At 44.6% G+C, this 23,458-nt stretch overlaps 1 protein-coding gene across 1 annotated transcript; it reads left to right on the top strand.

Moving 5' to 3' along the window:
- Positions 1 to 12,073: 12,073 nt before the first annotated feature.
- LOC308174030 (zinc finger and BTB domain-containing protein 44-like) lies at positions 12,074 to 21,534 on the top strand (the record flags this gene model as incomplete). Its single annotated transcript, XM_080549083.1, has 7 exons — positions 12,074 to 12,211; positions 13,100 to 13,807; positions 13,926 to 14,181; positions 14,919 to 15,003; positions 15,969 to 16,120; positions 18,458 to 18,758; positions 21,132 to 21,534. 7 exons carry the CDS (start codon positions 12,074 to 12,076, stop codon positions 21,532 to 21,534), a joined length of 2,043 nt encoding a protein of 680 aa, XP_080405209.1.
- Positions 21,535 to 23,458: the final 1,924 nt, after the last annotated feature.

Raw genomic sequence — 23,458 nt, 5'->3', positions numbered from 1 at the left:
CTAGGAAAATGACCCATTTTCTAAAAGTGAGTTTGTGTTTACAGAAATCTGTCAAAGTCAATGTATTATCTAATAGCTGTGGAATGGTTTGTAATACTGATTAACATAGTTGTTCCCAACCTTAATAATTGTTATAACACAGCTAGGTAGGTCTATCCTGACAGACTTCTAGCTTTGAGGATGTTTTGTTACAAAAGAGACATTAGATATTAGTTAAACATCCAGAGATTACATTTTTGGTTAACACGTTTTATTGTGTAAAATGTAGCTTAGTGTTCAATGACCGGTCAGGAATCTGATCCAAGCCAACCCAGTGTAACAGGGGACTGTCCCTCTGTCCAGTAGCTTTGTTTAGGTATTTCCCAACCAAGTGTGTTTTAATGCAGTTACAGTATATTGAACGTGATATGGATACACTACAGAGGATATGAAACACAAGCAATGTCAATATAGAGATGTATGATTTGAATGAGTAAAAGTCTAAAGATCGATCAAAAGGTACTGCATAATTTGTATCTGTGTTTCAATACAGGATAACTCCATTTATAAACAATTTCATTTTTCATGTACAGTATAGACATGTTATTATTAATGAATATGCAAAGACTGCTCTATTGTTTTTCAGATAACTATATATGTACAGTATATTTGATGCATCATTCCAGTTGTGTAAGTACAGTATCGTGACGTTAGAATTATAAGGTTCTATCTCCATTTTTGTCAGAATTGAGTTTTTTACATAATCTGATCCATTAGGTGTTTATTAATGCCTGTGTGGTGTTATTTTTTAAAATGTTTACATTTTTGAGTTAGTAATTAATAAAATACAAAGGTCCCATCTCACAAAACATAATGGAATGTAAAAACTTTGACGCTCAATATCTCTGAACTGCCCTAAACGGAGATAGAACCTTATCATTCTAAACGGAGATAGAACCTTATCATTCTAAACGGAGATAGAACCTTATCATTCTAAACGGAGATAGAACCTTATCATTCTAAACGGAGATAGAACCTTATCATTCGAAGCTCACGGTATGTCATAAAGCAACGGAGACAAAACAATTGTATCCCTTCAGTGAAGGACCATACTATGTTATTATTACAGCTTCCTTTCAAAGCTATTTATTTTTGTAAAGTTTTTACCATGGTCATGAAATTATAACATATTTTCAGATGCTGCTGTCTTGGAGTTTTATATGTATACAATAAAGAAATGGTCAAATGGTCAAACACATTTAAGTATATTATGCCGTAAGCATTGAATCATTTGCTTTGTTTTCCTTCCTTTCATACATCTGTAGTGAATGTAAACAGTGAATGTGCACCTTCATTGAAATATCAGAATTGGAAACCATGCAATACACGATTGCTACTAAATGGTTGCTAGGCAATGTTCTTGGTGTTACACAATAGATTAAAACTAACTAAATACATATAGATGTTATAACACTTTATTAGGAACACTATAATAATACCTTTGCTCTCAAAGCAGCCTAAATTCTTTGTGGCATTGATTCCACAAGATGTTGAAAACATTCCTTTGAGATTCTGGTCCATGATGACATGATTGCATCACGCAATTCCTTTGAAAAATATTTTTCAGCTGCACTTTCAAGCTGTGAATCTCCCGTTCTACCACATCCCAAAGGTGTTCTATTGGATTCATATCTGGTGATTGGGAAGGCCACTGAAGAACACTGAACTCATTGTCATGTTCATGAAACCAGTTTGAGACGACTTTTGCTACATTATCATGCTGGAAGTAGCCATAAAAGATGACTACATTGTGGCCATGAAGGGATGCACATGCTCAGCAACAATACTCAAATAGGCTGTGGCATTCAACTGACTGAGGATTGTTTGGTATAAAAAAAAAACATTAAAAAAACATTCCTCACAAAAACAAGAAAACATTCCTCACACCATCACACCACCTGAATGAATGAGAAGGTGTACAGGTGTTCCTAGTAAGTGTTTTCAGTAAGTGTGTACAGCTCTGGAAGATTAAGACCACTCCAAATGTTTCTTAAATCAGCATCTCTGCATCTATGACACACATTCCATTCCATTGCATTGTCTGTTGAATTCCAACACAGCCACACCTCATTCTACTTAGTGAGATAATGATTGGGTGATCATCTAAACCAAATCTTATTTAACATTGAAACATAAGAACAAATATTTAAAAAACACTGCTGTGGTCATCCCTATCCTCTTGCAATAGGACCGACTGGATCGCAAAAACAGTGCTAGTACCTCAAAAGTAATTGGAATAAAAAAATAACTATCATGCCAAAAGAGTTGAAAAGAAAGGTTTGAGTGAGGAAAAGAAGGGTTTAATTCTGGATTTACTGGTAGAGGGATACAGTGAGCCTTAAAAATGTTAATTTCAAAGACAGCGGTTAATAAGTACACGGTCAAGCAGCAGACGTTGCAGACAACAAAGCTACAGACCAGCAGAGGGCGAAAACAACTCTCCACTGACCGGGATGACCGCCAACTCATTAGAATATCACTCAGCAACCGTAGGATGACTACGAAGCCCCCCTGGGGTCACATGGTAGAAAAAAATTGTTTGATGTGTGAATCCGTTCCCTCGGTTTAGTAAATCCGTTCCCTCGGTTTAGTAAATCCGTTCCCTCGGTTTAGTAAATCCGTTCCCTCGGTTTAGTAAATCCGTTCCCTCGGTTTAGTAATTCGTTCCCTCGGTTTAGTAAATCATTAGGGTTAGGGTTAGGGTTAGGCCCTACGAGCCAGAACGATCGCAAGGATTCTAACCCTAACCCTAATCCTTGCGATCGTTCTGGCTCGTAGGGCCTAACCCTAACCCTAACCATAACCATAACCTCAACCCTAACGAATTACTAAACCGAGGGAACGAATTACTAAACCGAGGGAACGGATTCACACATCAAATATTTTTTTTCTACCATGTGACCCCAGGGGGGCTCCGTAGATGACAACAAGTGACCTACAAAAAGAATGGCAAATGGCAGCTGGGGGGAAGTGCATGGCAAGGATGGTTGGAAACAGGCTCCTAGGGGCAGGGCTGAAACAGGCTCCTGGGGCAGGGCTGAAACAGGCTCCTAGGGACAGGGCTGAAACAGGCTCCTAGGGACAGGGCTGAAACAGACTCCTAGGGGCAGGGCTGAAACAGACTCCTAGGGGCAGGGCTGAAACAGGCTCCTTGGGGCAGGGCTGAAACAGGCTCCTAGGGGCAGGGCTGAAACAGGCTCCTGGGGGCAGGGCTGAAACAGGCTCCTAGGGGCAGGGCTGAAACAGGCTCCTAGGGGCAGGGCTGAAACAGGCTCCTTGGGGCAGGGCTGAAACAGGCTCCTGGGGGCAGGGCTGAAACAGGCTCCTAGTGGCAGGGCTGAAACAGGCTCCTGGGGGCAGGGCTGAAACAGACTCCTGGGGGCAGGGCTGAAACAGGCTCCTGGGGGCAGGGCTGAAACAGACTCCTAGGGGCAGGGCTGAAACAGACTCCTAGGGGCAGGGCTGAAACAGACTCCTAGGGGCAGGGCTGAAACAGGCTCCTTGGGGCAGGGCTGAAACAGTCTCCTAGGGGCAGGGCTGAAACAGGCTCCTAGGGGCAGGGCTGAAACAGGCTCCTAGGGGCAGGGCTGAAACAGGCTCCTAGGGGCAGGGCTGAAACAGGCTCCTGGGGGCAGGGCTGAAACAGGCTCCTAGGGGCAGGGCTGAAACAGACTCCTAGGGGCAGGGCTGAAACAGACTCCTAGGGGCAGGGCTGAAACAGGCTCCTAGGGACAGGGCTGAAACAGGCTTCTAGGGACAGGGCTGAAACAGGCTCCTGGGGCAGGGCTGAAACAGGCTCCTAGGGACAGGGCTGAAACAGACTCCTGGGGCAGGGCTGAAACAGGGCTGAAGCAGGGCTGAAACAGGCTCCTAGGGGCAGGGCTGAAACAGGCTCCTGGGGGCAGGGCTGAAACAGGCTGCTAGGGGCAGGGCTGAAACAGACTCCTAGGGGCAGGGCTGAAACAGGCTCCTAGGGGCAGGGCTGAAACAGGCTCCTAGGGGCAGGGCTGAAACAGGCTCCTAGGGACAGGGCTGAAACAGACTCCTAGGGGCAGGGCTGAAACAGGCTCCTAGGGGCAGGGCTGAAACAGACTCCTAGGGGCAGGGCTGAAACAGGCTCCTAGGGGCAGGGCTGAAACAGACTCCTAGGGGCAGGGCTGAAACAGGCTCCTAGGGACAGGGCTGAAACAGACTCCTAGGGGCAGGGCTGAAACAGGCTCCTAGGGGCAGGGCTGAAACAGGCTCCTAGGGGCAGGGCTGAAACAGACTCCTAGGGGCAGGGCTGAAACAGACTCCTAGGGGCAGGGCTGAAACAGACTCCTAGGGGCAGGGCTGAAACAGGCTCCTAGGGGCAGGGCTGAAACAGACTCCTAGGGGCAGGGCTGAAACAGGCTCCTAGGGGCAGGGCTGAAACAGGCTCCTAGGGGCAGGGCTGAAACAGACTCCTGGGGGCAGGGCTGAAACAGACTCCTGGGGCAGGGCTGAAACAGGCTCCTGGGGGCAGGGTTGAAACAGGCTCCTGGGGGCAGGGCTGAAACAGACTCCTGGGGCAGGGCTGAAACAGCCTCCTGGGGCAGGGCTGAAACAGGCTCCTAGAGGCAGGGCTGAAACAGGCTCCTAGTGGCAGGGCTGAAACAGCCTCCTGGGGCAGGGCTGAAGTCGTGCAAAGGTAGAAAAGAGCCTAACCCTAACCCTTCATCAATGAGAAGATGAGCCAGTTTGTGGTTTGCAAAAGACTGTAAGGATTGGACCATAGAAGGTCTGGAGTAAGGTTATCCTCTCTGATGAGTCCAATATTCAGCTTTGTCCAACACCTGGGGCCTCATCTATAAAAAAGTACTTGAACGTCATCTTTGACTTTCACGTAAGCACATTTTTCTAAACGGACGTAAGCATTATTTATAAAACGAGCTGCGCTTGTTTAAAATTGCGTACGTGCTTCCTTCTATAAATACCAAAAATACTTTAAATTGAACGCAGGTGAATGAGGTTTGTATTAACGCCCTGTGATAGCGGCTCAATTATATCGGCTGAATTAAGCCAAGTGCTATAATGTAGGGTAGGCGTTCATCTGGAAGCGGGAGAGGGCAGAGAAGGGTGACCTAACGTTTGATCATGACAACTAACCAGGCAAATGCTTATACTCAAGTTGTAAAAGAAAATCAGGGGAGGTGGTGGATTTTATCATATGAGGACAATTTTAGCATCCCTTCACCGTCAGTGACTTCGTAACTTGGTGAAAATGTCATTGCATGTGTGCGTGCCCCCTCGCCCACAGTATTTTACTCAATATGCGCAAAACTAAATGTTTAAATAGCAGTAATACCACGTTCATTGATAAAATGACATAAGGGATGGAAAGGGGGGATGGCAGTGTTAGAAGGGGGATGATTTTGACCGTTTTTATTTCAGGGGGGGGATGCCAGCCTCAACTTGATTGCTGTTTATACTGTAATAATATAATAGTCTTATTCTTATCAGGTGAAAAGAATAATCCAATATAATTTAGCGCGTGGCCGGGCAAGGTCCGTTGTGGAACGCGCTAGGCATGTTGAAGGGGAGATTGACAGCTCCGGAGGGATATAAAGTGTTAGGATATATATTTTTCTAAGGCTTTACTGTTCATTTTTCTAGCACCAGTTAGTTAGATATATTATCAGTTTTCCTGTTTTAATAGGCACGTTATCAGTATGGTACCCTACACAAGACCAATTATAAGGTATTAGTGAGTTACTGTCTGTCTGGCCTTGACGACAGGTGCAGCAGGATACTCCTTTCTCAGCTCTCACGTCAAACACAAGACAACACTCAATTCATAGTTTTAGACCATTATAATCAAGGCCATTCAGCGATTACATCATAGTGACCAAAAGGGGAAGGACTAAACGTATATAATATCATGTAAAATCTGAAGAGAACAACCTTTCCTCTGAGATCGCCTCAGGAGTGGGGTCCAGCTGATGCATCTCTGTACTCTACGTGTCATTTTCAATAAATATACCAAGTGTGCAACAGAGAACTTCTCTCCTCTTTCTTGGGGCAGTCGACAAAAGAACCGGATCTGATTTTATTCTAACAAAAGAAAGACTGAAATACAATCATAAACATCAGTTCCCTTTAAATCTAGAATTAAACTCATTTTCTCGGCCCAACAGCAATGTGAAAGACTGGTGGAGAGTATGCCAATACACATGAAAACTGTTAAGTTAAAAAACATTAGTATTGTGTTGTTTAAAAATGAATATGAACATGCATTATTGCATTGTCTAAACATGAATATGCATTATTCAAGGTCTGAAAACACTCTATATTTTTGGTTATTTTGACCAGTTGTCGTTTTCTGAAAATAAATGCTCTAAATGACAATAATTGTATTTGGAATTTGGGAGAAATGTTACCAGTAGTTTATAGAATAAAACAAATGTGTTCCTCTTGCTCAGACACAGAGAGACACTGCAGAGAAATTGATAATTTTGCAGTGGTCTCTTAATCTTTTTGAGAACACACACAAACTGCACTGCAGGCGTTAGATTAGGCCTGGGATTATACAAAGAGTGTGTGTGCAGAAGGGCATGACAGTTAAAAGTGCACAAAGTCTTTGTATGGACGGGGCAACAGGTTTATGCTCAGTTCAGATTGGCCATGGCTATAGGTCTTGGGCTTGAGCTTCCCAATTCGGTTGTTAAGTCTGACGTCAAACGTGATGTTTAGCAATTTCCGGGTCCAAACCAGAAATTCCCTGCACCATAGTACCAGTGTACTACAGCGGTAGAATGACAGTTCAATCGTTTTTTAGACTTGGATCTATTCATACAACAAGGGACACAGTACTTTCCCGTTTTCCCCATATTTGTCAGGGTCTTTGAGCCTCTGAAAAGCGCTATACAAATATAATGAATTATTATTATTACTGAGGCATTTTGAAGAGAACGCCTCAGCCAACTTTGGACCCGGAAACACGTCACGACTTAACAACCGAATAGGGGTTGGCTACCTACATAAGAGTAGATACCAGTGGAAGCTGGTGGGGGTAGAAATCTGGGGATGGACTTATTTTAATACATGGAATTGAATTAGGAACAGTATCAAACACACATGTTTATTACCATTCCATGTATTACAATGAGCCCGTCCTCCGATTTCTACCTCCACCGGCCTCCACTGGGAGATACAGTATCTGCTCCTTGGGCTCAGGTACAGTAGGGATCAATGTTGTATGAATAATGAGATTGGGTCCATAAGCCATTTCTGAATTTCCCCCCAATTACCTGTGGCTTCCCTGCCAACTATAATCACACCTGTTCCCACTTCATTAAGCATCTTTTATGTGTTGTCTCCCTCGACAATTCCGGACTAGTTGTGTAACATTCTAATAACATTTACATTTTTGGCATTTAGCAGACGCCTTATTCCAAAGCGACTTACAATCAATACATTTGAATACTAAGCAAGTGAATCATCAATCCACCAGTCGTAGTAGGAAGAGTAATCCAGCTCAGGCCCGGGGCCACTGATAGAAGGAAAAACCTTCTTCTATCACCTTCTTCTAAACTTTTATTTTTTTGTACAGAGAAACAGTACAAGGAGGACGTTTTTAAAGACACAGTAGAGGGGAAAGCGGGTGTCTTCAGGAGACGCAGTGCTGAGGGGCAGAAGATGTCCAATAAAGCCCATCGGTTATATTTCTGAGGTCGCCTTAATGCTCCTGGCATGAACGGGGTGGTCTTTCTGTGTAATGCTCATTTAGATAGCAAAATCAAGAGACTGGTTAACTAAACCCAGATCCCTCCTCATGATCCAAGTATTGTCCCGTAAACTGGTCCAGAATCTGTCAGGCCTAGCAATAACACACGCAGAGACGGACCTTCAGCTATGTCTGAGAGAAATTAGAGATAATTGCCCTGGATAGAAGCAGACATTATATCCTAACATCTTTTTCCATTGTCATTTCCAAGCAGCAATCGTGTTCCAAGCACAGCTCGTCGTAGATAATAAGGTTATTTAACTGTTCTTGTGTCATGCTGACATGCTGTCTTGCCAACTTAACCTAGGACACATCGACTGTGTGAAGGGAGACAGACTCTGAAACCTGTTGGAGTGAGCATGAGAACGTATGAAACACCAGGAGGACCATTGATCATAGTGTTGTAGGTGACACACAGGTCATCCAGGTGAAGAAGTCATCATTGAGAACATTGTAGGCCTATGTAATAAAATGAGTGACAATGAATGAATGAATGAATGGTCTTTATTGTCATTAATACAGTACAGGTACCATACAACGACATTTAGGAGGGGGGGCTCCCCTGGTGCTTGGAAAAAGACTCAAAACAAGAGAGCCAAGGGTAAAAAAAAAAAGGGGAAAGGAGCTGGTTTACATAAATAAAGGCTATATACACTATCCACTATACTATACTATACAAATAAAACACTGTGCTGTACTCTATGCTATGCTATACATATCCTAACCTTTTCTATATCTGAACCTTATGTACACGAGGGTTGTCATATTGCACATAGTGTTATTGCACATTCATTTAAAGTGTCGCAGTTAGCAGGTTTGAAATGTTCACAGTTGTATTTCAATATTGCACTTATGTTTACAATCTAGTAGCTGCCATCAAATTGTCTAGATTGTCCAGGGCCTAGAACCTAGGTCTTTGCTGTGTTCAGGGCCTGAATGGCCCTGGGGTAGAAGCTGAGCTTCAGAACATTGAGAACATTGTATGTAATAAAAATGAGTGACAATCACTCAATTTTTTTTTATTAAAAGTTGAATGCACGTACATCTAAGCCATTTTTATACAAAATGAGAGATAATTGCATGATCTTATGATAATTACATTTCCTAAATCAGGTGCTTTGTAATGTACAGTAAAAAAAAAAAGAACCTTGCGCGCGTTGCATTATGGGAAAAATAAAGTGCAAAAAAGGGATCTGGTAAAGGAGGAGAGAGAACCTTGGCGAGACGGACGTTCTAGAACGCTGGGAAACTTTTTAAACACTTCGAACGTTCATGACGTGCTAGAATGTCAAATGTAGCCGCGTCGGGTGTTCGATCGAACGCTTCCTAGATGAAAGGGAATAAGATGAAAGGAGCGGGGTTTGTAAAGATCCTGGGATAATAACCATAATAATAACCTCTCTTTGTTGCTGTCTGCAGCCCGGCTGCGGTGTGTCTACATCGGCCGTGTTGGACCACACTAACCGAGGCCAGAACAGGCCGGATCGCCTACTATTTCTGTCTATTGAAGGTAAAACTGTTTAAGTTAGAAGTTGTGTGTAGATCCACATCACTTGTCTTGTACACAGCCCAGCTAAGCTAATGTATTGTGAAGCGCTAGCTAACGTCGCTTAGCGTTAGCTTGCTACTTAGCTTTGCTAGCTAACTGCGGAGCGGTTTTTTCTTTCTGCGTTCAACAATTGTACTAATAACGTCAGGCAATTGGGTGAGGCGAAGGCTTTAACGTGACGTGTTAGTATTAGCTGTCTAGCTTGGAAGAGATGCACATGTTTCTTTTATTCAGTATATCAGGTGTCTGTACCAGCCAGAGAGAAACGTGTGCTAGCGTGTAACAACGTGATGTAAACAAGTCAGGTTGCGATGGGCCACGCCCCCTTCTCTGTAAACATCACGATTGGCCACGCCCCCTTCTCTGTAAACATCAGCAACACTTAGCCACGCCCCCTTCTCTGTAAACATCAGCAGCACTATTTTGACAAACAGTGAGTTTAGAATTATAAGGTTCTATCTCCATTTTTGTCACAATTGAGTTTTTTTACATAATCTGATCCATTAGGTGTTTATTAATGCCTGTGTTTTTTTTTTTTTTTTTTTTGACATTTTTTAGTTAAATTTTATTTAGTTAATAAAATACAAAGGTTCCATCTCACAAAACATAATGGAATGTAAAAACGGTGACGCTCAATATCTCTGAACTGTCCTAAACGGAGATAGAACCTTATCATTCTAAACTCACGAAACGCAATTTCGTGTTTGCTCTAATGTTTGTGTTGGACCTGGTTTTGCGACAGTTTCAAGTTGCGTCTAAAGATCTTTCCTTCTGTAATGGTGAAACCTCAAGAAACATTTAGAGAAAGTTTAGAGGGAAATGAGTTTAGTCTTACATAGTAAAAAGATGGGACATTGTCCAGTGTGAGTGTAGTTGGCACTGCAGACTTACTTAACTAACAGACTTATTTGAGGCTTTAACCATAGTAGCAACCAATGGTGGAATAAGCCTGTAGACAGACAAACAAACGCATAAGCCACCCTGCTAACTATTTACTTTATGTACTCATACTCTGTCAACGACAATTAAACTGAATCACAATCTAACTATTTTACTTAAGCTTACTTACATTGCTTAAGAAAACTGCAACAAATAATTACCAACCACAAAATAACCCATGCTGGGCATCACACACACTATTGGCTTTACTGGGCTACATACATACAGCCCACAAGTGTGTAAGCCTACTTCTCTGGAGAGGGGAGCTGAGCTGAACTGAGCTCTCCCTAACAGAGCCTCTTAGAGGAGGAGGAGGAGGAGGAGGAGGAGGAGGAGGAGGAGGAGGAGGAGGAGGAGGAGGAGAGGGTTTGTTTGATGGAAAATCTCATGCCTCAGAGCATCAGCCACATGTCAGGCAGCAGCAGACAGCTGTGGCGCATCCTGTAGTGCCGGACCGGGCCTGCGCTCCACATGGACTTGGCTCTCGGCACCGTGCATCTGCTTTGATTGTCTTTACATAACTTGGCATTTCGTCCCTCTTGCTTTCTACTGCCTGCTCTCCTCCTCTTCTCTCCACCTCTCTCTTTCACCTCTCTCCCTCTCTCTCTTTCACCTCTCTCTCTCTCTCTCCCTCTCTCTCTCTTTCTCTCTCCCCTTCCGACACCCTCCACCTCTCTTTCACCTCTCTCTCCCTCTCTCTCTCTTTCTCTCTCTCCCTCTCCCTCTCCTTCTGACACCCACCCATCCCTCACTCGACTCCCTTTCTCCCCCCTGCCTCACCCGTGTGTGTCACCCCTCCTGCACCCCTCTCTTGCTCCTACCCCTCTCTCTCTCTCTCTCTCTCTCTCTCTGTCTCTCTGTCTCTCTGTCTCTCTCTCTCTCTCTCTCTCTCTCTCTCTCTCTCTCTCTCTCTCTCTCTCCACAACTTTGATTAGTTAATCATCCATCATAGCTGATTAGTTTATTCATCCATCATTGTTATCCAGATTCCACAAAGCTAGTGTCTTCTTTTTCCTTGAGGGTTTTTGTATTCTGTGTTTATCATCGGGATACACCACTAAACTCTAGTTTCTAGGAACTCTACTGTAGAAACGACAGACCTGAAACCAATCAGGAGTTGAGTGAGTTTCCAGAGTTTTTCTTGGCTCCCCACTCCTTTGTTAGCTTCTCTGTTTGTACATTTGTTCCTCTCCTCTGTTGATAGTCAGCATAGCCGTAGCCAAATGTAGGCTAGGGGATCTCCAGATAGATACACACGTTGTTGTCTGTTAGTTAGCACTTCATTGATTAACCTAGCTGTCTGGGAGGCTAGATATAGAAGAGCTGTTCATCAGTGTTAAGAATAGGCCTATTCATTATTTGCTTCATACTTCAGTAATGATCTTATTAAGTTATTTTCCTGAGTGGGGCAGTACCACTGATATTTTTTTCATTTTATTGGACAGATACCAGTGAAGACAGACAGGAAAGTAGGGAGAGAGGGCATGTCAGCAGGGCATGGGCCGGATTCAAACCCATGCCGACATGGGCATATATATGTGTGCACTGTAGACCGCGGTGCTAGACCACTGGACCACCCCAGGCCACATGACATTCAGTAATGATCTTAATGACGCTGGATAATGACTGTTATGATGGGTCAGATGTCTTAGTTATTGAAAGTGAGCATGGTACTGTAAGTGCCTGAGTAAGTTTTTCCTGGTCAGGTGGTCATATGCTCAGGAGGAAAAACTCCAGAATAATCTCATTTTCTTTCAATCTAGGAAAACCCCCAGCAGAAGCAGCGCTGAAGAGCTTCCATGATGGGGGTCAAAACCTTCACCCACAACTCCCCCACACACAGCCAGGAGATGCTGGACAAGCTGAACGCCCTGCGCAGCGAGGGTCACCTGTGTGACGTCACGCTCCGCGTCCAGGACAAGCTGTTTCTGGCCCACAAGGTGATTCCTCACACCCACTCAACATGGTGTTAGTGGGTAGTGGTGGTCTAGTGGATAGTGAGTTGGACTTGTGATCGGAAGGTTGTGAGTTCAAATCCCGCCTGAAACCGAGTAAGGCACTTAGCCCTCAGTTACTCCAGGGGGAATGACTGTAATTCGTAATTGTAAATCGCTTTGGATTAAAAGCGTCTGCTAAATGGCAAAATTATAATTAAATTATTACATGGCAGACACCATCGTCATCATCATCAGTATTATCATTATCATTATTCAGGGTATCCGCAGTGTGTTGAAAAGTATTAAAAGTTGATAAATCAATTTTGGGAAAATCAAGACCCTTAAGTACTAAAAAGTCTTATCACGATTTTATGAGGTCTTGAGTTTTGTTGGTATGTTTCTGAATTAGACTATGTCCAAAGAGTTTGAGTCCTAAAAACGTTTAGTAAAAGTTCGTGAATTTATTAGTTTTTATTAAAAAACAAAGATGAACCTTAAATTCTGTTGTATGATAGTGGTCTAGTCTATTGCAAACTAAAACTGTTAAGTTAAAGGTGTCACTGATGTCAACGGTTACAGCTCGAAGTGGCGGTGAGGTCTGGAAAAATATTGACACGGTCTTTAAAATGTCTTAGAAAGGTATTGAAATGAACCTCAAGATTCCTGTATATACCCTGAGTAGGTAACATAGACACGGCTGTTCTAGTGTCAACTGTCACTTAGATCCAACTGTCACTTTCAAATTAACCTCAAGATTCCTGTATATACCCTGCACTCGACTCAACATGGCTGACACCATCGTCATCATCAGTATTATCATTATCATTATTATTATCTGTATACAGCGATATCTAGACCTAATTATCTTTAATCCCACCTGACTCATCGCAGGTGGTCCTCGCCTGCTGTAGCGATTTCTTCCGCTCCAAACTGGTGGGCCGGCCGGAGGAGGAGGACAAGTTCGTGTTGGACCTGCACCACGTGACGGTGAGCGGCTTCACCCCCCTCCTGGAGTACGCCTACACCTCCACCCTCTCCATCAGCACGGACAACATCATCGACGTGCTCGCGGCCGCCAGCTACATGCAGATGTTCGCCGTGGCCAGCACCTGCTCCGAGTTCATGAAGTCCAGCATCCTGTGGAGCTCCGGAGGGCCCATGTCGTCACAAGAGAAGCCCTCGCTGGGGGACCCCTCCTCCCTGGCCATCATACCCGAGAGCGCCGCCGCCTCCACCTGCGCCCTGACGCCGCTGGACAGCAGCCTGTCGCCCGTGTCGTCCGACTGCAGCGTGATGGAGCGGAGCAGCATGATGATGGTCCCCATGTGCCGCGAGTCGCGCCGCAAGCGCAAGAGCTTCATCATGATGTCTCCGGAGCAGAGCCCCTTGAAATGTATGCCCACTCAGCTGCCTATCACCTCCTCCCCCCAGATCCCCCCCAACCCCTCGCCCTCCTCCTTCGCGGAGAGCGGTGGCGCCCCCCAGCCCCCCGTGGACTCCTCCCTGGCGTTCCCCTGGACCTTCCCCTTCGGGATCGACCGCAGGTTCCACACGGAAAAGCCCAAGCTGCCTGAAAGCCCCCGCTGCTCTCTGGACCAGGTGAGACATCCTCCAGGGCCTAGTCGCCCCCAACCCCCCCCCACCAGGACATATAATGAGTTGGTATTTTACCACCCAGTTTTTTTCGTTTTCGTTTCTTTGGTGTTTTCTGTGCTAGGCGGGGCCGTCTGACGTGAGCCGCAGACTGAGTGACTTCCTGTCGTGCGAAAGCGCCAAGGCGTCGATGTCGTCGTTGGCGACGGAGGAGGACGTGAGAGTGAAGGTGGAGCGGCTCAGTGACGAGGAAGTGCAGGAGACGTCGTCTCAGCCAATCAGTGCGTCCCAGAGTTCCCTGAGTGACCAGCAGACGGTACCAGGAAGTGAACAGGTCGGACAGGAGGACCTCCTCATCAGCCCACAGTCCTCCTCGATAGGTCGGTCTCTCTAACTCACTCGCTAACGTCCTAGCTTTGGATTGGTTACTCTATCCTAGTAATGGATGTAATTGGGTATCTCTTGTAACAGTATCTAACCAGTTTGTTTTAGTTTAAAGCTAGGCTAAACAGTATGATGGGAAATGAAGTGGGAAGTGTCAATGTTTTGACGTCTTAGTTGCAGTTCTTGCTGCTCAATGTGTACATTGGTGTTTTAAACTCTAGTGTTTGTATTTTATGCCCTAAATGTGTCTGCATACTTACTTTGTGTGCTTGTCTTTTGGCCAGGTCACTCTTATAAAATACACTCACCGGCCACTTCATTAGGTACACCTTTTCAACTCGCTCGTTAACGTAAATATCTAATCAGCCAATCACGTGGCAGCAACTCAATGCATTTAGGCATGTACATGGTCCTCTGAGGAATGTTTCCAGCACCTTGTTGAGTCTATGCCACGAAGAATTAACGCAGTTCTGAAGGCAAGGTGTACCTAATGAAGTGACCGGTGAGTGTAAATTGTTAATGTAAATGATACTAACCTTGTAAAAAAAAAAAAAAAAAAAAAAATCCTGGCTTTCCGACTAGACAGTCTCATTGGAACTGACTAGTTTGTTATTGTGTGTAACTGAAAAAACTACAGATTAGATTCAGAACCATTTTCTCTGGAAACGATGAGAAACTGTCTATCTGAAATCTATTGTGTATACATGTATCTAATGTCCTTGTTTTGGTGTAGGGTCGCTAGACGAGGGCGTCTCCGAAGGGCTGCCCTCGATGCAGTCTGCGTCTAACACTGGAGGTCACACTGAGGATGATGACAGGTAACTGGCTGATGAGCGGGAGTCATGAACCTCAGAGAGTCATGAACCTCAGAGAGTCATGAACCTCAGAGAGTCATGAACCTCAGAGAGTCATGAACCTCAGAGAGTCATGAACCTCAGAGAGTCATGAACCTCAGAGAGTCATGAACCTCAGAGAGTCATGAACCTCAGGAGTCATGAACCTCAGAGAGTCATGAACCTCAGAGAGTCATGAACCTCAGAGAGTCATGAACCTCAGAGAGTCATGAACCTCAGAGTTTCAGCTCTACTCTGTTGGAAACCGCTGTGATATAACCTTGAGAAATCTTGTTCAACTTCATCCTAAAATAAAAACAAATCCTGGACCAATCATCGCCATTTGACATTACACAATGAATGTTCAGAGTCTTCAGATATTTGACATTGCAGGCAGGAGTTACTAATACCAACACGTATTTGACAATGGCATTTGAACTGTCGCCCCTCCACTCTCTCTCTCTCTCTCTCTCTCTCTCTCTCTCTCTCTCTCTCTCTCAAACACAAACACTTAGGGTCTAGTCTGTAGCATATCGTGACGTTAGAATTATAAGGTTCTATCTCCATTTGTCAAAATTTATTTTTTTACATAATCTGATCCATTAGGTGTTTATTAATGCCCGTGTGGTGTTATTTTAAAAAATGTTGACATTTTTGAGTTAGTAATTCATCAAATACAAAGGTTCCATCTCACAAAACATAATGGAATGTAAAAACTTTGACGCTCAATATCTCTGAACCGCCCTAAACGGAGATAGAACCGGCTTATCATTCTAAACGGAGATAGAACCTTATCATTCTAAACGGAGATAGAACCTTATCATTCTAAACGGAGATAGAACCTTATCATTCTAAACGGAGATAGAACCTTAGAATTCTCAGCTCACGATCTGTCTGTCAGTCAGTTCCATTGACTGGTACTACTCTCTCTCTCTCTCTGTGTGTCCCAGGTTAGACAGTCTCCAGTACCCGTACCATCTATACATCAGCCCCTCGGCGCGGCCCGGCGCCAACGGGCCAGACAGGCCCTTCCAGTGTCCCACGTGTGGCGTCCGCTTCACACGCATCCAGAACCTCAAGCAACACATGCTCATTCACTCTGGTAGGTGACGCACACACACACACAGACACACACACAGACACAGACACACACACAGACACAGACACAGACACACACACATGGACGCACACACACACATGGACGCACACAGACACACACACACACACACACACACACAGACACAGACACACACACACACACACTCACACCCCACCGCCACACACACACACACACACACACACACACACACAGACACACACACACACACACACACACTTGACACAAATAAAGGCGTATTCGTATATACAGGGCTGTAACAAACTGGGCTGCAACCACGAGCCACCATCTGTAGACATTCTAGAATGCTCCCCCGGAAAACCTTCTGGTTGTATATTTACATTCCTCCCCTACTGTACTCAGTGTACTACCATAACATTCCCATGTCCACCTGACGATAGGATGATAGGACACACAGCTTCAAGGAATGAACGAGTCTGTAAAGTTCAGGAGTCACGTCACTGTGGGGGAGGAGACGGAGACAGGGCCGTCCCAGGGAACATTGATTTTGGAAACACTCACGGCTGTGTTTCTCCTTCAGGCTGACATCGGAAAAACATTCATCAAGTACACATGTCACACACACACACACACACACACACACGCACACGCACACACGCACACACACAGACACGCACACGCACACACACACACTCACACTCACGCCCACACACGCACACACACACAGAACACACACGCACACGCACACGCACACACACAGACACACACACACACACACGCACACCAACAGAGGTTAAATAAATAAGGTACAAACTGTATAGTATTTCTTACTCTGGATTTGTATGCAAAGACTGTCCAACTCCAGCTTCTCCAGGTCATAAAGTCTTTGTTACCATGACGGCTATCCGTCCAATCAGATTACCCCGTTGTATTTGACTGTACACGGTAAAAGGTAATAGAATCCACATCTTCTTAACTGAATACACTGTGTCTCTACAACAATATGCTCGGTTGCAAATTCCTCCTGACCATATGTCCTGAAAGAGCCTTAAGTTGAAGGTATTTCTTATATTTCTACATTGAAAGTCGTGAGGCTTAATCTTTCCGCTATGGCACGTTTTATGAGAACCATAAATAACCCAGTCAGTCAGTCGGAAGGCCTTCTGTTGTGTCCCTCAGTCTCTGAGCGTGTGGAAACAACGTCTTACGAGCCAACTTCATCTCGTTTCGCTTACTGCCACACTACTCTGCCCCTGGTCCTGCCCCCAAGCCTGGTCGTCAGTCTGGATGTGGTGTTTTCGCCAACTCTAGCGCCTCCTGTCATTATCATACCTTGTATGTTTGGAATTACCGTGGTAGATATCACAGCAGGAGCTAGCTAAAGCACAGACCTGGGAGCAGGCTCGGTCTTGTCTGCAGCCCTTGACCCATGATGATAGTGTTTTAACCAACCTCTATCACAGCCGCTATCAGTGGAGGCGGCAGAGATTGGAGATCAGGCTAATGGTCATGCACGGAATGTTTGATACAGTCCCTCATTCCATTCCGTGGATCACAATAAGCCCATTCTCCAATGTCTTCCTCACCTGGTACCTATTGTATTGTGTGCCGTTTAGACTAATGGAGTTAATTGTTAATAAATTGTGACGTTAGAATGATAAGGTTCTATCTCCATTTTTGGTCAAAATTGAGTTTTTTTACATAATCTGATCCATTAGGTGTTTATTAATGCCTGTGTGGTGTTATTTTTTTAAATGTTGACATTTCTGAGTTAGTAATTCATAAAATACAAAGGTTCCATCTCACAAAACATAATGGAATGTAAAAACTTTGACGCTCGATATCTCTGAACTGCCCTAAACGGAGATAGAACCTTAGAATTCTAAGCTCACGACGTGTTGATTATTGGACTGTAGAACTAGTGGCAACGCCACACTTCTCAAGTTCGAGTTACAAAATGTAATTGAGACAATGTGGAGTCATTGGTCGATGGTTACGTCTGCTGTCGTAGTGATTGATTGTTCTACGCAACTCTCAGCTACACAACAACTCAGCCCTCAAAACTAGGGGTGGGCATCGACGATCGATAATTGATCGATAAGGATCTTGGTCGATCGACCAAATGTTTTATTTTGTGATCGACCAAGATCCTTATCGATCAATTATCGATCGTCGATGCCCACCCCTATTTTAGTTTTTGCTTTGTTTGTTTTCTGTTTTGTCTGTCCGTTTTCATCCCCTTGTACAGCGTCCTTGGGTTTGTGAAAGGCGCTATATAAATTACAGTTATTATTATTATTATTATTATTATTATTATTATTACAACTCACCTCTCTCCCTTTCCCTGTTTTCTGCCACCAGGCATTAAGCCCTTCCAGTGTGACCGCTGTGGGAAAAAGTTCACACGGGCCTACTCCTTAAAGATGCACCGGCTGAAGCATGAAGGTAAACGCTGTTTCCGGTGCCAGATATGTAGCGCCACGTTCACCTCCTTCGGTGAATATAAGCACCACATGAGGGTCTCCCGCCACATAGTCCGCAAGCCCCGGATTTACGAGTGCAAAACGTGCGGCGCCATGTTCACCAACTCTGGCAATTTAATTGTTCACCTGAGGAGTCTGAACCATGAGGCGTCTGAACTAGCAAGCTACTTCCAGAGCAGGTGAGGAAGTCTGTGAGTGTGGGGTCCTCCCTAACCCTCCCTCACCCCCTTCTGTGAGTGTGGGGTACTCCACCCTAACCCTCCCTCACCCCCTTCTTGTTTACTCACTGGTAACATAGACACGGCTGTTCTAGTGTCAACTGTCACTTAGATCCAACTGTCACTTTCAAATTAACCTCAAGATTCCTGTATACACCCTGACTCAGATTAACGCCACACAGGAAATAAGAACAATTTTACACTTCTTCTCCCATCATGATGACCATGGGCAGGGCCGGTCCTAGGCATTTAGGTGCCCTAGACGAGAGTATGATTTGATGCCCCCCGTCTCCCCCAAAATGTTAGGGGCGCCACCACCACCACCACCACATTAAGCCACCAGTACTGCCTCATCACCACTGACACATTCAACAGTAAGAATATGGACAACAATGGTTTCAAGGCAAAAATAGACAGTAGGCTGAGACATATTTTCATAGAGACATGAAATTCATAGAGACAAAATTATTTAAATGTAATGCATTTGGCGACCGCCTAGTTGGCCTATGCCTAGGACCGGCCCTGACCATGGGAAAGGGAAAATGCTGATTTCTTTTGGAAAAATTGGGTCGTCATACAATCCAAGGGTCGTCATTCAAACACTTCCACCTGAGCCCTGAGCAGCACATGGTTATGGTTATATTATTTGCAGGATTGTCTCTCAATCAATCTATTTGTGAAGCAGCAAAGATATTAAGACTTTGACAAAGTGTGCATTTTTGCCAGCCTTTATGAAATATGACATAGTCAACTGTTAAAGGGGCAGTCTGGGATTGGTACTTTTAAATGATACAAATAGTGATGTTTATATTTAGCCTTTGGTTCTTGAACTTATAAATGCCTTATCTTAATTCAACTGTCTTACCCCCATCAGAACCCCAACATATAATCTTGACCAAAACTAGCCTGTAACATCACATCACAGCATGGGTAATCATTTTGATCTCAGTGTATATGTTACGGTACATGTGGGAAAACTAGGGTTAGGGTTAGGTGCTCGGGTGCTACGGTTAGGGTTAGGGTTAGGGTTAGGATTAGGATTAGGGTTAGGGTTAGACATGCCAGCATGTACCAAGTCGACGTAGCACCTAACCCTAACCCTAGTTTTCCCACATGTACCGTATTCCCACATGTACCGTAACATATCCACAGCTCCGTCTATAAATGTGAGTGGTACATTTCTCTCCAGCAGAAGAAGAAGTAGCAAAATATGCACGTCCTAATTCATCAGATGCAGGATAGAAGGACGTATCAAAGAAACAAGGAATGTCGGCCACTTTGGTAACTATGCTCCCATGGTGATTTAATTCAGACACACAAAAACAGACATTGTTTAGATCCAAGTAGGATCTTCGACAGTTCTGATGAACATCCTACTCACATCGAAACGTCTGTTTTTGTGTGTCTGAATTGAATCACCATGGGAGCATAGTTACCAACGTAACCGACATTCCTTTTAACTCTCCTCCAGCCCCATCCCTCAGCTGTTTACCAAAATAAGTGGTTTGTTGTGTGTTGAATCTCAGATTGCCCCTTTTAAATGTATCGTACCTGTCAGGGGCTTTAAATAGAAACCCACTGTTGTTTTTCTTCACACTTTCTACCATATCTACCATAGAGATATACGGCCTTACTCCTGTCAGAATGCATTTTACATAGGGAACTTGGGGAAACAATGGGCTTGTTTTCAATTGTTAAAGCTCAGAGCACTTGATATAACTCTTCGTAAAGTAGACATGTGCTTTCTTATTCTAGACTTTTCCACTTCTTAATCAACTCAAGCCTCCGCAGGTTGGTAGGGTTGTAACGGCCCATTGGCTTCTGAGTTTTATAGTTGAGTGTCTACGCCTGAGATCGTAACACTGGGTGGAAAGTTCTCTGGAAATTCAGTCAGTATCTCAAAAAACCCAGTCCGCAGCCCTCACATAAAAAATATGTTAACTGTATTATATTTCAGAAAAGTGCTGATTTCCGACCATTTTTTTTCTTATTTATTTATCTGCAAATAACCTCGCACCACATTGACTGTTGTTGTCTTCATATGATGTAAGACACTTATCTAACAATATACTAATATAAGCATCGTTATTTCATATTCAATCGATCAGTTTTTATTTGCCGATCATATTTTGGGTGGTTGCAATCTACCCCTCTTCCTTTAGAAGAGAGATGTAGTTTCTCTGTTCTTAAAAGAACGTCAGTTTCATCGCGCTGCAGTGTGATGGGAGAGCTAACCTCTGTTCTCTCTCCCCCCCTCCCTCCTATTGGAGAGCTAACCTCTGTTCTCCCTCCCCCCTCCCTCCCTCTCTCCCCCCTCCCTCCCCTCTGCTGCAGTGATTTCCTCGTGCCCGACTACCTGAGTCACGTCCAGGAGGAGGAGGAGGTTCAGTACGGGCTGGTGGAGGAGGGGGAGGGGGGGGGGCAGGAGGAGCAGGGGGGCTACCCAGGCTCAGGCCCAGGGCAGGGGCCCGGCTGCTCCTCCTCTGTCCAGATGCCAGTCATCTCCCAGGTCTCCTCCTCCACGCACAACTACGAGAGCAGCTTCCCCCCCGACCCGCCCCTCCAGCCCCCCGCCCACCCCCCGGAGCCCCCGGCCCCCAAGGCGGGCGCCTGCCCCACGTCAGAGGGCCCGAAGCCCCACGGCAGTAGCAGCAGCAGCAGCGGCGGCGGCTCCCCGGACCCCTCTGAGGAGGAGAACGCTCACCTGAAGGAGCTGGCTTCCATTACAGTTGAGTGACTAACTACTTCCTACTTCCTGGTTTCCCCCCCCCCCCCCAGTCGTCCCCCATTGCCGTGCCAATCAGAGCCCCTCCCCCTGTCCTGCCTTTGACCAATGAAATGACAGCAGCTATAGAAGAGGACGAGGAAGGCTTCCGTTGTTATAGTGATGACCTATTGTTTTCCCTGTCATCCATCCCCCTTGTGCCAATCAAACCCCCTGCCCTGCCACTTTGGAAAGTGCCTGAGATCCGCCCCCTCCCCCCCTCACCACTCCACCTTCACATCTTGCAACATTAGAAGTCTCAACTCTTTGCCAATAGACACAAATCAGTTTTTAAAACATTTGTTTGTTTTGTTTTAAATATTGTAGTAGTGATCGTTCCTATGACAGACACTGTAAGATGTCTGCAGTGCCATCATCAATCAATTCAAATTGTTAATTCATGTTGCTGAATATTATCTATTGCAAGAGTGTGTGTGTGTATTGTAGCTTCATCATTGAATGCTATGTTGAATATTGTAGTGATTTCTATCAAGAGATGTGTACACAATGACAGTGTACATTGAGACATCATTTTTTTTTATTTCATTGAAAGTAAAATTGCAGCATAGAGCTCTCATTGCCCTTAACTTAAGCTGTATGGGTTATATGAATGATCTGTACTATTCTGATTTTATTGTATGTTGTTCACATTGAAGATATCTACTGGCTGTTTGTATAATCAATAACAGGGGTTATAAAAAGGCAGGCTAGTGTAGCATTTGACGTCATGTGAAGACAGATGTTTGATAATCAGGAGAGGCGTTTTTCACTTCAGAATTTGGTTCTGTTGCCCATGATGCATTATGGGATTGAATACCATTGCAACGTGTAACAGTCTGTCATTTGTGAACGTTTCCTGCATTGGGAGTTATGGGAGTTGTATTCCCCCCGGAGCATATGTTACAGTACATGTGGGAATACGGTACATGTGGGAAAACTAGGTGCTAGGGTGCTACGGTTAGGGTTAGGATTAGGGTTATGGTTAGACATGCCAGCATGTACCAAGTCGACATAGCACCCAACCCTGACCCTAGTTTTCCCACATGTACCGTATTCCCACATGTACCGTAACACATACACAAGTTATCTGTGGACATGACTTCAAGAAAGATAATTGTATTTGTCTCTGTGTGTGAAACTCGTTGAACTACGCTGAACTAATCACGTGATCAGAATCAGCAGCAGCAGCAGCAGCACATTAGAATGTGTCCATGGATGCCTTTCAGCGGAGGCAGGTGGAGGTAGCAACCAGAGGACCAGGCTATATAACGAGCCTTGTCCTCTGGTTTCTACCTCCACCAGCCTCCCCTGGTGCCTTTTTTTACTGGGAGTTATGATGTTCATTCAACGTTGCTTGAGCCAGGAGGAGAGAGGACCTAGCCGGAGTTACAGACAACGTTTCCTCTGTGTATTATGACATTAGCTCTACTCTGATTGGTGGAGAGGAGTATTTCCATGTTGTTGGCGAAGTAGGAAGTAGGTCCACCTTTGTTATTATTTTAAATGACACATGTTTATTTGTATCTGTCCCTGTTATACACTATAGATGTCCTTGTGTCATAAACTGCAGAATGTAAAACTAAGACTGAAGAAGATGTTTGTCGTTTAGAGAGTTGTGGCTTGTGTCCATCGCAAAAGAGAGTAGAATCGGTTGCTAGTTAACGGTAAATACAAGAAAATTACTAGATGGAGAAAAAAAAAAAAAATCTAGCAATCGCCAACATTGCCCTCTGTGTTTAAAAAAAAAAGTTGGGAATAGTTGTTAACATTCTGCAGTTTATGACGTATGGACTTTCATAGTCTACGTATGTTGTACTGGCTTGGACTCCTGTTATAATACCATCATAGAAGTCACAGTTGCATAGCGCCAAGCGTGTAGGATAAGATAGGGATACTC

Source organism: Nansenia antarctica (assembly GCF_963989245.1).
Source record: "Nansenia antarctica genome assembly, chromosome: 19".
NCBI classification, from domain to species: domain Eukaryota; kingdom Metazoa; phylum Chordata; class Actinopteri; order Argentiniformes; family Microstomatidae; genus Nansenia; species Nansenia antarctica.
Note: the sequence above shows the minus strand (reverse complement) of the source record. Positions and strands in the feature narration are given on the sequence as shown.